Here is a 13,584-nt window from a genome sequence, read left to right as displayed (position 1 = left end):
CCTACCTGATAGGATGCAATGAAAAAGAACACAGTGTCACTTTAGTGATATCCCTGCCAAAGACGAGTAACTTGAATCTAATCAGGAGAAAACATCAAACAAACGCAAATTGAGGGACATTCTAGAAAATAATTGGCCTGCAATTTTCAATAGTGTGAAGGTCAGGAAAGTCAAGGAAAAAACTGAGGAAATGTTGTAACCTGAAAGAGACACGACAACTAAATACAAGATGTGATTCTGAATGGGATCCTCTTACTATGAAGAATGTTACTGGGACAACTGGGGACGCATGAGTGGGGTGTGAGAATTAGATGGTAGTAATGTATCAATTTTAATTTCCTGATGTTGATGGTTGTACTGTGATGTGTAGGAAAAGGTGCTTGTTTGTAGGAGACTTACACTAAAGTATTCCCAGGTGATGGAGCACCAGAGCATCAGATTGGCAACTTACTCTCACATGGCTGAGGGGGAGTTCTTTGTCTCTACTTCCAACTTTTTTGTCACTTTGTGATTGTTTCAAAATAAAAAATAATACCTCCTTGGAAAAAAAAATAATACCTCATCTAATCATCTCAGAAGGAAACTGTGAGGTTTAAATGAAATCAGATACAAAATTGCTTGGAGGAAAGTTAAAACATTACTGCAACACCAAAGTAGTAGAGGTTTCCTATGGGTTATGGGCATGGACATACTAGATTGACAAATCATCTTTAACCATGGCTACTGTCCATCCTTAATCTTAGATTTATACATTCCACGTCTTTCAGATATCAAGAGAACCAGGCAGACAGAACACTAAAGCTGACCACAATTAACAAATTCTTCTACATGGCTTGTGTCCCATACCTCTCCTCTTGAGGAGTCCTTACTCGGGGATGAAGATGATGAATGAGGTGCAGCCACCAAAGAAGTAGCACCAATGGCTGCGGCTGGAGGCAGTTCTCGCTCTTCATTCCCTGGACGTCGGTTCCAGCTGGGGTCACTCATGGGTCGCCGGACAGAAGATACTATATCAGAGCTCCTGCTGCGAACTAATCTCTCAGGATAAGAATGCCTTTGCTTGAATGCCTCCATTTCAGCTGGAGTTAAAACATGGGAGCCAAAGTTTGGCAACCTGGCCTCATTTCCTCCCACAGCTCCTTCCAGGATTGGGGGGTCAGGTGGTGGATGCGATGGCCTGGCATAGTGAACCTTCGGCCTTACCACAGCAGAAGGCCCTGGAACACAGGAAAAGTTTGCAGCTGAGACACAAATGATCCAACAAAGCCATTAATACAGGGTTTTGGTTTTGTTCTGTCCATAAGAAGACAAGAGTTATAAAGTTCATTTGACCAGTTTACCTTCATGTGAAGACAGTGGATCAAACATGGCAAGCAGAGACTCCGACTGAGAAGGAGGAGAGGTCAGCTGGTGGGCACCTAAAACAGACCCACAAACTGTGAGACCAGGTCAGAACTCACGACTCAGCATGAGTTTCAATAGTGAAAAAGGTTCTAGCATGCTTCCAGTTACCTTTTTTGATCAAATAGAACTTGAAGGGCATATCAGAAAAAAAATAATCCAATAAATATCAAACTCTGGTTACTTCAAATTCATTTGATGTTTTTATCTACATACACGGATTTTCACTACATTTAAGAGGTCTAGCGTCCATGTGCCTGTTACTTCTCATGGTCAAAATGTATCATAGTTAATGCAAAGAGCACAGAGCCAAAAGATGTAAATCATCAAAATTTTCAGAATGTCACCAACTGTCCTGAGCCTCATCTTCCCTCCACCTATAAAAATAGGGGCAACACTACCCACAAAAAGAGCATAAATAAAAAGTTGTAGGGGCTGGCCCGGTGGCGCATGCGATTAAGTGCACACACTCCGTTGCGGCAGCCTGGGGTTCACCAGTTCAGATCCCAGGCGCGCCCCAACGCATCGTTTGGCAAGCTATGCTGTGGCAGCGTCCCATATAAAGTGGAGGAAGATGGGCACGGATGTTAGCCCAGGGCCAGTCTTCCTCAGCAAAAAAAGAGGATTGGCAGATGTTAGCACAGGGCTGATCTTACTTATAAAAAAAAAAAAAAAAGTTATAAAATGTGAAATTCTAATATTGCTCTCAGTAAATGACAATTTATAATTTATAAAAGAAAGCATATTGAAATGAATACTATATTACACTACAAAACAAACTGAACTTCTAGAGTGCACTATTTTAAGCTAGAGTAATAGATGGCTCCTTTAGGCATATGTCTAACCAACCAAAATCAGAAATATTAAATTAGATAAGTATGCAGAGGCTAACACTTTCAAATATATAAAAGACACTGTTACTCTCAACTTTTTGAGTCCGAGCCATTTAATTTTTCCTTATGTTCTATATCTTATATTTGCCTTCCTTTTTTTAAAATTATAGAAATAGTATATCATTAGGAAAAACAGGTTAGAACGCGAGTTCTCAAAATTTTGGTCTTAGGACACCTTAACATTGTTAAAAATTACTGACCCTAAGAGCTTTTGTTTATGTTGGTTATATCTATTGATATTTACCACCTTAGACGTTAAAACTGAAAAGAAATACATAAATATTTCTGTATTAATCCATTTAAACATATCCATTAAATGGTAACACAAATAACACCCCCCCCTCTTTTTTAGCTAACATTTATCTAGAGCCAGCTCTTTTTTTTTTTTGAGGAAGACTGGCCCTATGCCAACATCTGTTGCCAATCTTCCTCTTTTTCTTTTTTCTCCCCAAAGCCCCAGTACATAGCTGTGTCATAGTTGTAGAGTTGTAGCTCTTCTATGTGGGACGCCGCCTCAGCACGGCTTGATGAGTGGTGAGTAGGTCCGCAGCCAGATTCAGAACTGGCAAACCCCAGGCCACAGAAGCGGAATGCACAAACTTAACCGCTACGTCACTGGGCCAGCCCCCACAAATAACCCCTTTTAATGAAAAATAACTATATTTTCCAAAATAAAAAATAACAGTTTTTTACAATTTTGCAAATTCCTTTAATGAATGGCTTAATAGAACATAGCTGGATTCTCATATCTGCTTCTGTTTTCAATCTGTTGCAACATGTTATTCTGGTTGAAGTATATAAAGAAAAGCTGGCCTTGCACATACGTAGTCAGAAAGGGGACGACATTTTAACAGCCTTTTCAGATAATTGTGGATATTCTTCTTTGATACTATACCAAATCCTGACAAGCAGTGTTTTTTTTAAAAGTTAGCTATGATGTGGAATCTGAAACCAAATCAATGAACATTTTGTACCTTGTTACATTAAAATTAACTGGTCTTGCACTTTGAATGGATCTTTTACCCATGCATGATTTTGTAATATCATGCACTGATCATCTGGAAAATGTTGGTTTAATTAGATATGTAGATCTTCCAAATGAAGATATGTAGATCCTCCAATATGTTGACACATTGCAACATATAATATCGAAAAATCACATTCTTAATATCACCACCAATCTCACCAGAAAAGTCTTTAAATAGTGGGAAGCTATCAAGCTCATGGAGATGGACACAAGTTTTCTAAAATTCTAATTTTCATTTGAAAGCTTGAATTTTATCATTAGCAACAAACTCTCCTCTGTCAGTTGTTTTCCTTGAAGTGACAGGCTCACTCTGTTAATTTTCAAGAAATGTCTGCCCAATATCCAAGTATGAATAACTAGTTTGTCATTCTTTCAAGTAAAAATGGTGTTTCACGAAAAACAAATAAAAAGAAAAAAACAGCTAGTTAAGCTCACAACTCAAATGATCATATAAAGTGCTTTTCCTTGAGACACTTCAATTTCAGAATACAGCAGAAATGCGTTATTTCCATTTCTTTGCACAAAATATTAAAAAGATGTGTACTTGAGAGTTGAGATTTAATTAAATAATTTTTACTGCTTCATTAAAGACATTCATAAATAAACCTTTTTTTTAACTGCGTGAGAAGAATACAAAGACTACTAGCTAGCACCATCTGGTGCCTGTGCCTTGCTTCGTGCTAAAGGCCCCAGCAAATTTATGCACCTTTGCCTGTGCACCATCAGTGCAAACGTCAACACAGTGAAAAAGACAATAACCTTTTATTAGTATGAAAATAGTTTTGACCACATAGCCCCGATTCCCTCAAAAGGGTCTTAAGGGCCCTCAGTGGTCCATAGAGACTACACTTTGAAAACTGCTGGCTTAGAACAGTGGTTCTCAATTATTTTTCCCCCCAAGGGATCATTTGGCAATGTCTGGAGACATTTTTGGTTATCACAACTGCAGGGGAAGGAGGGGGGTGGTGTGCTCCTGGCAGAGGCCAAAGATGCTGCTAAACATCCTATCATGCAAAGGACAGGCCCCCACAACAAGGAATTACCTGGCCCCAAATGTCAACAATGTTGAAGATGAGAAATCTTGGTTTAAAACAACAAAAACGTTAAAAGAAAAAAAAGGTACCTCAAAACTCAGTACCCAATATATAAAACCACTGCTGGCTTTTTGTTATTTCTTCCCAATGCTTTCTCTATGATATGTTTTCTAATGTTTTATTATCTTATATATAAAATTCTTTAAAATAAATTTTCTAAGTGACATTATGTTCTAGGTATTTCTCCAAGTTAGTTCATGTTCTTTAAAGCATTTAAAAAATAGTTGCATAGGGCCGGCCCCGTGGCTTGGTGGTTAAGTGCGCGCGCTCCGCTACTGCTGGCCTGGGTTCAGATCCCAGGCGCGCACCGACGCACCACTTGTCTGGCCATGCTGAGGCGGCGTCCCACATACAGCAACTAGCAAGATGTGCAACTATGACATACAATTATCTACTGGGGCTTTGGGGATAAAAAGGAGGAGAATTGGCAATAGATGTTAGCTCAGGATCGGTCTTCCTCAGCAAAAAGGGGAGGATTGGCATGGATGTTAGCTCAGGGCTGATCTTCCTCACAAAAAATAAAAATAAAAAATAGCTGCATAAATTCTAATAAGCAGTTACATCAAAATTCATTTAGCCATTCTATTTTTCAATCTTAGGTTGTTTCTGATTTTCTGCCAATATAAATGTTATGAAGAACATCTCTGTACATAATCCTTTCTCCATACACGGAACTGTTTCCTTACGACTGACTTCTAAAGTGGACTAACTTGACCAAATTTAGTATGTGAACTTTTAAGGCCTTCTATAAGTATTGCCACATTATGCCCCAAAGCGCTCAGTTGTTAACTGATATTATCACCAGCAATGTGTAAGACTGCCAGTTTCTCCTACGAATGTGATTGTTTTTAAAAGTCATTCTCATTTCCCCTTCTTACCGTGAGTTACTTCATCCATGTCTGGACTAGTGACAGAATCTTTACCTCCAAAATCAGAGCTGCACTCAGATCTCAGGTCTTCAATCTTATTGGGAATATCCTCAGAGGTTGCACTTATGCCTTAAAAAAAAAAGTAAAAACTAAACAGCGAAGAACAAAATAAGCACACAGACAGTGTATGAAGTATATGGAGCAATGTAGATATTCTCAAATTTCTCGTGTCCCAGTTCTTTATATGTTAGTTGTTTTGTATTATATCCTTTATTGTACTATAGCTTAAATATATTTACCTTGATTTGTACAACATAATCAGAATTATCATGTGATAAATAAATATAGCAGCAGAGGCTACCAAGAACAGGTAGAGTCATAGAGGGAGCACACACAGACTGTCTGCCAATTACTTCAACAGGCTCTATAAAGCCACACATTAAGTTCTCATAGATTTAAGGTCTCATAGAAATAATTCTGTTTCCTGGAAATTACTCAGCTCTTAAATAAAACATATCTCTTTGCCATCACCTTTATAAATGGGGAGGTGGGAACACACCTTGAAATCCTTATTCCTTAAAACAAGACAGACATACCCGACACAACACTGAGGCCTGGTGTGCTGGGGCGGGAACTGACCTCCCTGACATCCGTATCATCAGATGTGCTACCCAGGCCAGAACAGCTCTCCAGTTCCTGTAGACGCTCCTCCTGCTTTAGATCTGGGGCCTCTAAATAGAAGATGCGAGGTGTCACATTAGTGATTCTGTTAGCACGCCAGTTTCAGCTTTTGTGACCCAGATGAAGAAAGCTCCCAAGGCATGAAGGAAATCCATGTAAATAGATTCCTAAGTCTGAGCAAGTTAGCAAAGTTAGTTAGATCAAGTGTCAAAAAACTCAAGGATGTGATTTTCATCCCAATACAGGCCAGTTTGTTGTAAAGATGAAAACTCTGCTTCCAGATCACTAATCTCATAGCGTATGCTATTGGTTAAGAAGTACACTTAATAAGAGAATACAGAATAGCTTAGCATTAAATCAATCACTTTCTAAAAACTAACTCCTATGGGTGCTCAATAGATAGTGAGCTAATCTTACTGTCTCCTTATGTAAAGGTTAGCATGTCTGAATGCTTTAACATTGTAAAACACATATTGGGATCACTTAATTATTCTTGAGCCAAGTAGATCAGATAAAATGTAATTCAGACATATAGTTACTTATCTTTGCATTCTGGTAGTTGACATTTAGTTGAACGCAAAGATTTATCTGATTATGAAATCAGAAAAAAAAGTAGAAATGCAATACATAATAAAAGAGAAAGTACAAAACACTTTATGTACATTTATAATAATCCTGCACAAAATAATTCTCAGGACTCCAGAGTCTCAATCCCAATGCATTTCAAAAATACATCAGGTACCTTTTAAAGGGTCAAGTTCTCCCCTGGGATAAATCTAAACATGCTTTACCAGGCACCCAACTATTCAGGGTTCAAGCTGCATTGCTATTCCTATTTTGCGATGAGTTAGTGGGAGATATCCATCTCAGGAGATACTGAATATCCCACACAGAACCCTGATGAGTTACTAACAACTGCTTCCAAAATAACAGAACACAGAGTCAGAAAGCACCTGCCATCTTGGCCCACACCATCCAACACTGCATTTTTTTCTTGATGGACAGAAAATGCCCAAAACTCATTTTCCATTTGAAATTCCTAGCAATGTGATTGCTTTGCACTTGTCAAATGGATATTTGACAAAACGTACATCATAGAGAAATTTGGACACCTTACATTTAAAATTTCTGTGCAAATCAAAAAGCAAACAATGACAGCATACTAACCTGAGTCACTTGGCAATACCTCTACACTCCAAGCTTCGCTTGTTGTCTCTGAGATGGTAGAACCAGTGCAGGGGTCGAGAAGCACTGACCCTGACCCTGGCAGGCACAGTAAACTGCCTAACATGTTTTCTGCTGCTGCACCTGTATAACCAGCGAGAAGCACAGGGTTAACAAAGATCCTGATGGAAAGGAGCAGTGATGAAGGAGAAAGGCCAGACACTAAGCTGACAAAACCTTTCTACGCTACCCACAAGAAAGAAGCCAAGGGAAGAGTAATTTTAATCAATAACACCACTAAAAATACAAATTTCCCACTTTGATCATAATGGCACAAGCTCCCTTTCACCAGTTTCTTCCCATTCACCTCGGATTTGCCATAGAGAAAACACACATCACTAGGTCAAGTCATTTCAATTAGCTTTCACCTTGGTTTTTCAGCAAATTTTACGTGTGTCTCTAATATCTTTCTAAAATCTATACTCCTACAGGGATTAAAAACACTCAGAGACACTTAACCACAGAAAGTTATACTGGCCAAATATGTTTTCTTCTGGCACGTTAGCCACATATTCAGAGCAATAAAATATATTTGCAGGAAAATACACATTTCCTCTGTAGCACTCATTCAACTGCAAATACAGCTTACTGCTCAAATACAGCTTACTACCAGGAAAAATACTACTTTGGCATCTGGAACAAAGTAATAAAAAACCAATTAAGAAATCTATTTACACTACTTAAAAATACAAATAGAGCAGATTAAACATTATTGTATACCTGTGTTAAAAATACTAAAGTTCAGAATGCTCCACTACTTCTGATCAAACCCAATAAAGGAACAATTCTACTTCAGCGCATGGAAAATCTTTTGGAAAAAGGTTACTGGTAAAAGTTACCTTTAAAAGATACGTCATGAAATAATTACAAATAAAATAATGTCTGGAACTTGCCTAAACATCACGGGGGGGTGGAGATAAAAGGGTGGAGCTGGGAGAAGAGATGAAATAAAACTGGCTCTGTGCGTACGTATAATTGCTGAAGCTGAAGGATGGGTACACGGAGCTCATTATACTGTTCTCTCTCGTATTGGTTTGAATGTTTCATGATTTAAAAAGAAAATGAAGATGGTGGTTATAAGACCATATGACTCTTTGAGAGCTCATAGAACAGTATCCCAAAAAGGATGGATTTTAACATATATAAACTGTACCTCAATAAACTTGACATAAAAAAAAAAAGAAAAAAAAGACTGGTTCCTCTTTGGAACTGAATTAATCCTCCAGAAGTAAATTCAATTTTTAGAGAATCTCAGTGTTGATATTATTCATAAAGATTTTATGGCTATAATCTGTAAGAACTTTCATCTTAAGCTGTTTAGTCTCAAACGAAGAATATCCTAATTACAGACTAAGAACATATCTATATATACTATGCCCTGCAAACAAGACTGGCGAGAATGAAATTCAACAGATTCATTTTTCTTTTTCTTGCGGGCAAGGGGAGGAGTTAAATGTAGACAGGGAAAATGCTATCTATATTTAGGTAGAGAAAAAAAATACGCAAATGCCTTGTTACACACAGTTATCTCAGTTTCCTAGTCGATGCTAACATACACACCATGCTTGTCAGACCACTGCAGTTTCCTCCCATGAAGGGTGAGTAGATATGAATAACTAAACAGCCATCTTCCAGAGACATTAAATAGCATTTACCTGCAATTTCTTGCAAGCGATCTTCATCAATGTTGGGGTCAAAGTCACTTCCTAAGACATCTGTACTCCAGGTCTCACTCACTGTTTCTGATATATCCCTATCATCTGTCAGTCCCATCATGTCACGAATTTCAAACTTCCTTAGCTTATCGTCAAGATTATCTTGTGTTGTAGCTATCAAAGACAAAATAAAGCACTTAAAAAATGGTAGTACTACTTTTATTTTTTAACCAACTTTAAAGAACTGTGTCTTGAACTTGAAGCACAGTACCAAAACACTGAGCACATAGTGCCAAAACACTGAATTATTCCCTCACAATTTATTCCTTCCCTCTCAGAACTGAGCTCAGCATATGTACTCCCCCTTCTAGTAGATTACCTAGGGCCATGGATGCAATCAACTGTCACCCTGTGTTTACATCCTCTGCAGTGTGACTTTGATCAAGAATTGGGATTATATTCCCCTCTCTTTAAACTTGCACAGGCCTTGTTACTGGCTTCGGCCAAAATGATAAGGGGAAAGTGTGCCAGCTGGAAGGCTAGGCCTCAAGCGACCTCATTAACTTCTTTTTTTTTTTTTTTAATTTCTTTCCCCCAAAGCCCCAGTAGATAGTTGTATGTCATAGCTGCACGTCCTTCTAGTTGCTGTATGTGGGACACGGCCTCAGCATGGCCGGAGAAGTGGTGCGTCGGTGCACGCCCGGGATCCGAACCTGGGCAGCCAGCAGCAGAGTGCGAGCGCTTAACCGCTAAGCCACAGGGCCAGCCCCGACCTCATTAACTTCTGCTCTCTCAACCCTTGCTTCTCCCATGAGAACAAGTTTAAGTCAGCCTACTAGAGGATGAGGGACCACATGCAAAAAAAGGGAAGGTCATCCTAGACCAGCCAACTGCCGCCTGACCAACTGACCCCCAACTAAGATTAGCAGCGCTCCTTACTCAACCACTGGTGACCACAGACACATGAATGAGCCCAGTGCAAATCAGAAGAAGCACCCAGTGACCCATAGACTTGAGAGCAAAAATAAATGTTTATTGTTTTAAGTCACTAAGTTTTGGGGTGATTTGTTATGTAGCATTATTGTGGCAATAATTTAACTGATAAACCCATACTAAATGAAATTTTTTTTCACTTAACTTGGATACATCCTCCCAATTCTAGAGTTTCCTCTTCCCTCGACCAATGAGAAACAGTCTGCAATTTACCTCAATTCACTTTTTTATTATTTTATTTTTTTATTGCGGTAATATTGGTTTATAACCAAAATTCACTTCTCAACCAAGTGTTCACGAAGTGTAGACTGCCAACCACCTACATCAGAATCACCTAGAAGGCTTGTTAAAGAAGTGATATTCTTTCAACTTCTGTCTTAAGCTAATATTACCTTAGGTTTCTGTTATTTGCAGAAAATTTAATCCTAATTGATACAATGACAAACTGATCCAGTAAAATACAGTATTACTTTTATTCAAGCCACACATACCCCAACTAGCAATACTCTTTTCCTTTCTAAAAATGGACTGAACCAGGATTTCTAGAAATGAGACATGGAAAATGGCTTTTTTTTTAAAAAAAAAACCTCCCCAGATAATTTTCATGCATGCTAAAGTCTAAGAATCATTGCCTCAAACCCAGTTGAGGGTATCTACCCTCAACACTCCCTTGAGGGCCACCAGTGATCTTTAAATAAACAAATCCAAAGAACTTTTTCAAATTAATCTTCCTAAAGCACAACAGGGACCGATCCACTTTTCTATCCTTGCCTCACACTATTCCCCCACTTGCTCCTGAATAAGTGCTATGGCTTCCCACCTCTCTGACTTGCTTATACTATTCCTCCATCAAGAATGACCTATCTCCAGTTTCTGCCAATGCAATGACAGCCAGGCTTTAAGGCTAGTATTTTCTTCTGATAAGCTTTTCCCTACACTTTCAACCTATGTATCTCTCACTCAGAACTGCCAAAGCACTTTTATGATACTTTTAATCATTTGTGTACCATTCTCTTCCTATTCTAAGTGACTTGAGCCCTGAGTATTTATCTTTGTATCCCTTAAAATTTTAATATTACAGAATTAAAATACCAAATATTACAGAATTTAAGCAATTCATTTAAATTATTCTATGTAATTTAAGCCTAAACAATTCACTTACCAACTACACACATTTTTAAGAACTAAAGGAACTATGAATAAATGCAAGCTTAATGGTCATTATATAATCAACTAAAATTTATTCTCTTACTGAGTACAGCCAGCTTACATGGAAACACACTGTTCATCTTGCAACCAGGTAAATTCTTTACTACTTTAGCAACTGTGTTCAACCTCACTTTACCTTGTTCATGTTCTAAGAGCTGTAGAGCTTCAACGCCATTACTCCCAGAAGGTCCTGCTCCAAGTTCTGACACAGACTCTCCTTCCAGGTCTAGAGAGGATACTGAATTGGAGCGATTTGAAGGACCTAGAGAAGTGTTGATACTGTGAGTGAGCTTTTTAAAACAGTCATGAGGCACCATGCAATTTTTCACACCTTGATAAAAGACTAAAGACTAATTAAAGTACTTTTAATACTACATTTATACCTTAAAAATATACATGCCCTTTAAGCCAGCAATTCTGAGTCTAGGAATTTATCCTAAGGAACTAATCAAAAATTCATCTAAGGTTGCTTGTTGCAGGGGTTCTAAAGATGTCTGAAAAGTGGATGCAATCTACATCTTTTAATCATAGAAGAATGTTTAAATAAATTACAATATGCCCATTTGAAGTTAAAGATAACACCCCTTAAAAACCATGTTATTTCAGAATGTTAAATTACAAAGGGAAATGTTATTGTTATGTTGTTAAACAAAAAAAGGTTACAAAACAGTATAAACCTAATTTTGCTACAAATAAAACAAAATGTTAACAGTTATTATAAAATGGTAAGATTACAGATGATTGGATTTCTTTCCTGTATTGTCTAGAATGAACATACATTACTTATGTTTTGAAGTTAGAAAAAAGGAAAAGTTACTACACTTTATGTTTATTTTAAAACGTTAGTAAATTTGCACTTTTTCCATTAAAAAGTTGTCCTAGTACACGGAATGACATATTCTCCCTTCACAGTCTTGGCTTTTAATTTTCTTTTTTATTCCTACTTCCACTGTATCTCTCTGCTTCATAAAGGTGTGAGTGTGTGAATAAAGAAATACAGAACATTAGAAGTATATACAACATCTGGAAATACTAGTGAGTCCATTTTATTCCATTTTAGACATGCATTATATCCCTCTAAAGGAGCTCTATAAGCTTTGGTATATATTAATACTAGAGAAACAAAACTTGGTATTACTCAAATCTCAACGAAGACTTATATCTTCTCCATTTTATATGACCAAAGGTCTCTTGCAATCTCAATTTTATTCAAGAGACAATCTTTACAGCCAACTGTTCAAGATCGTTAGAGGAAAACTTCATTACTCTCCTCAGTGAGTGGCACAGATGGTATAATTATAATTTATAAGGCTCCTTTAAAGAACACAAAACAAAATATTACTTGAATCACACAACTCCTTGAATGAAGTAACCCTTCACCTTCAGATATTCCTTCCAGATTATCACTGCAGAGGGAAAAGCGCAAGGTTTTATCAGGTTTACCGTGGAGTTTGTTTTCATCGACAGGGACATCTCCTTGTCCTCCATCTGAAAGTTGCATGTTTAGGACCTGAAAAATAAAATGCCATTGGTTTATCACGACTGAAAAATTACTGATAAGAAAACAAACCACAGCAAATGCATATTTAAATTCTTCTTAATCTTAAATTATCATTTTTAACTAAAAACCCATTTACAAGGTTCTCATCAAGCTTTTAAGTACCCCTGGAATGAAAGTATATCAGTTAGGGGCCAGCCCCGTGGCTTGGTGGTTAAGTGCGCACGCTCCGCTGCTGGTGACCTGGGTTCGGATCCCGGGTGCGTACCGGCACGCCGCTTCTACGGCCATGCTGAGGCCGCGTCCCACGTACAGCGACTGGAAGGATGTGCAGCTATGGCATACAACTATCTACTGGGGCTTTGGCGGAAAAAAATAAACAAATAAAATTATAAAAAAAAAAAAAGAAAGAAAGTATATCAGTTAAAAGAACTCAACCTATGCCTTTCCCTCACCCTACCAGTGTCCAAGATTGAACAGACAATCAGACATCAGATGAGCAGTGTGGTTAGGACTGTAGGAATCAGAAGGCTTTGGAGTCAATAGGTCAGTCCTTCTGGTTCTGCCATCCGCCAACTCTGTAACCTTGGATAAGTTATTTAAGCTCCCTAAGCCTCAGTTTCTTCATCTATAAAATGGTGATAGTAACAGCATGTACGCCATGGAGTCACTGAGGATTAAATAGATGTACATAAAGCATTTGGCAAGGTAAAATGACATATTAAACTTGCAGTACATTTTTTCAGAAATTAATAAACAAATTCAACAGGAAGAAAACACATAAACAAATTATCTTGCAGGTAACATAATTTAACCTGTTTAGTTTGAACCTCCACTTAATCACCATATACACAACCACAAAAGTCTATACCATAAGCAGAAGTGTGACTTCACAGCCATATCTAGCTTGGAGCTGATGGCCTTTTTACAATGTTTTCTATTTGTTAGACAATTTCCAGATAACATATTTACTTCTCATACCCCACAAGACTCATAAATCAGCTTTGTATGTTTATCTCCAACTTCACAAAGAATAGAGT

General features: G+C 37.9%; 1 protein-coding gene across 4 annotated transcripts in view; it reads right to left on the bottom strand.

Moving 5' to 3' along the window:
- GAPVD1 (GTPase activating protein and VPS9 domains 1) overlaps window positions 1-13,584 on the bottom strand; it is a 59,930-nt gene that overhangs the window by 19,566 nt on the left and 26,780 nt on the right. For 2 of the 4 annotated variants that reach the window (XM_058524043.1, XM_058524042.1), the window contains 8 exons: window positions 12,427-12,556; window positions 11,183-11,308; window positions 8,845-9,018; window positions 7,133-7,273; window positions 5,881-6,015; window positions 5,294-5,413; window positions 1,341-1,418; window positions 847-1,217 (listed from right to left, as the gene is read on the bottom strand). In XM_058524043.1, the coding sequence (XP_058380026.1) occupies window positions 847-1,217; window positions 1,341-1,418; window positions 5,294-5,413; window positions 5,881-6,015; window positions 7,133-7,273; window positions 8,845-9,018; window positions 11,183-11,308; window positions 12,427-12,556 (1,275 nt within the window). The remainder of the gene's footprint in view (window positions 1-846; window positions 1,218-1,340; window positions 1,419-5,293; window positions 5,414-5,880; window positions 6,016-7,132; window positions 7,274-8,844; window positions 9,019-11,182; window positions 11,309-12,426; window positions 12,557-13,584) is intronic. The other 2 variants (XM_058524040.1, XM_058524044.1) reach the window with 1 other exon arrangement.

This window comes from Diceros bicornis, chromosome 28 (assembly GCF_020826845.1).
Source record: "Diceros bicornis minor isolate mBicDic1 chromosome 28, mDicBic1.mat.cur, whole genome shotgun sequence".
In the NCBI taxonomy this organism is placed as follows: Eukaryota; Metazoa; Chordata; class Mammalia; order Perissodactyla; family Rhinocerotidae; genus Diceros; species Diceros bicornis.
Note: the sequence above shows the minus strand (reverse complement) of the source record. Positions and strands in the feature narration are given on the sequence as shown.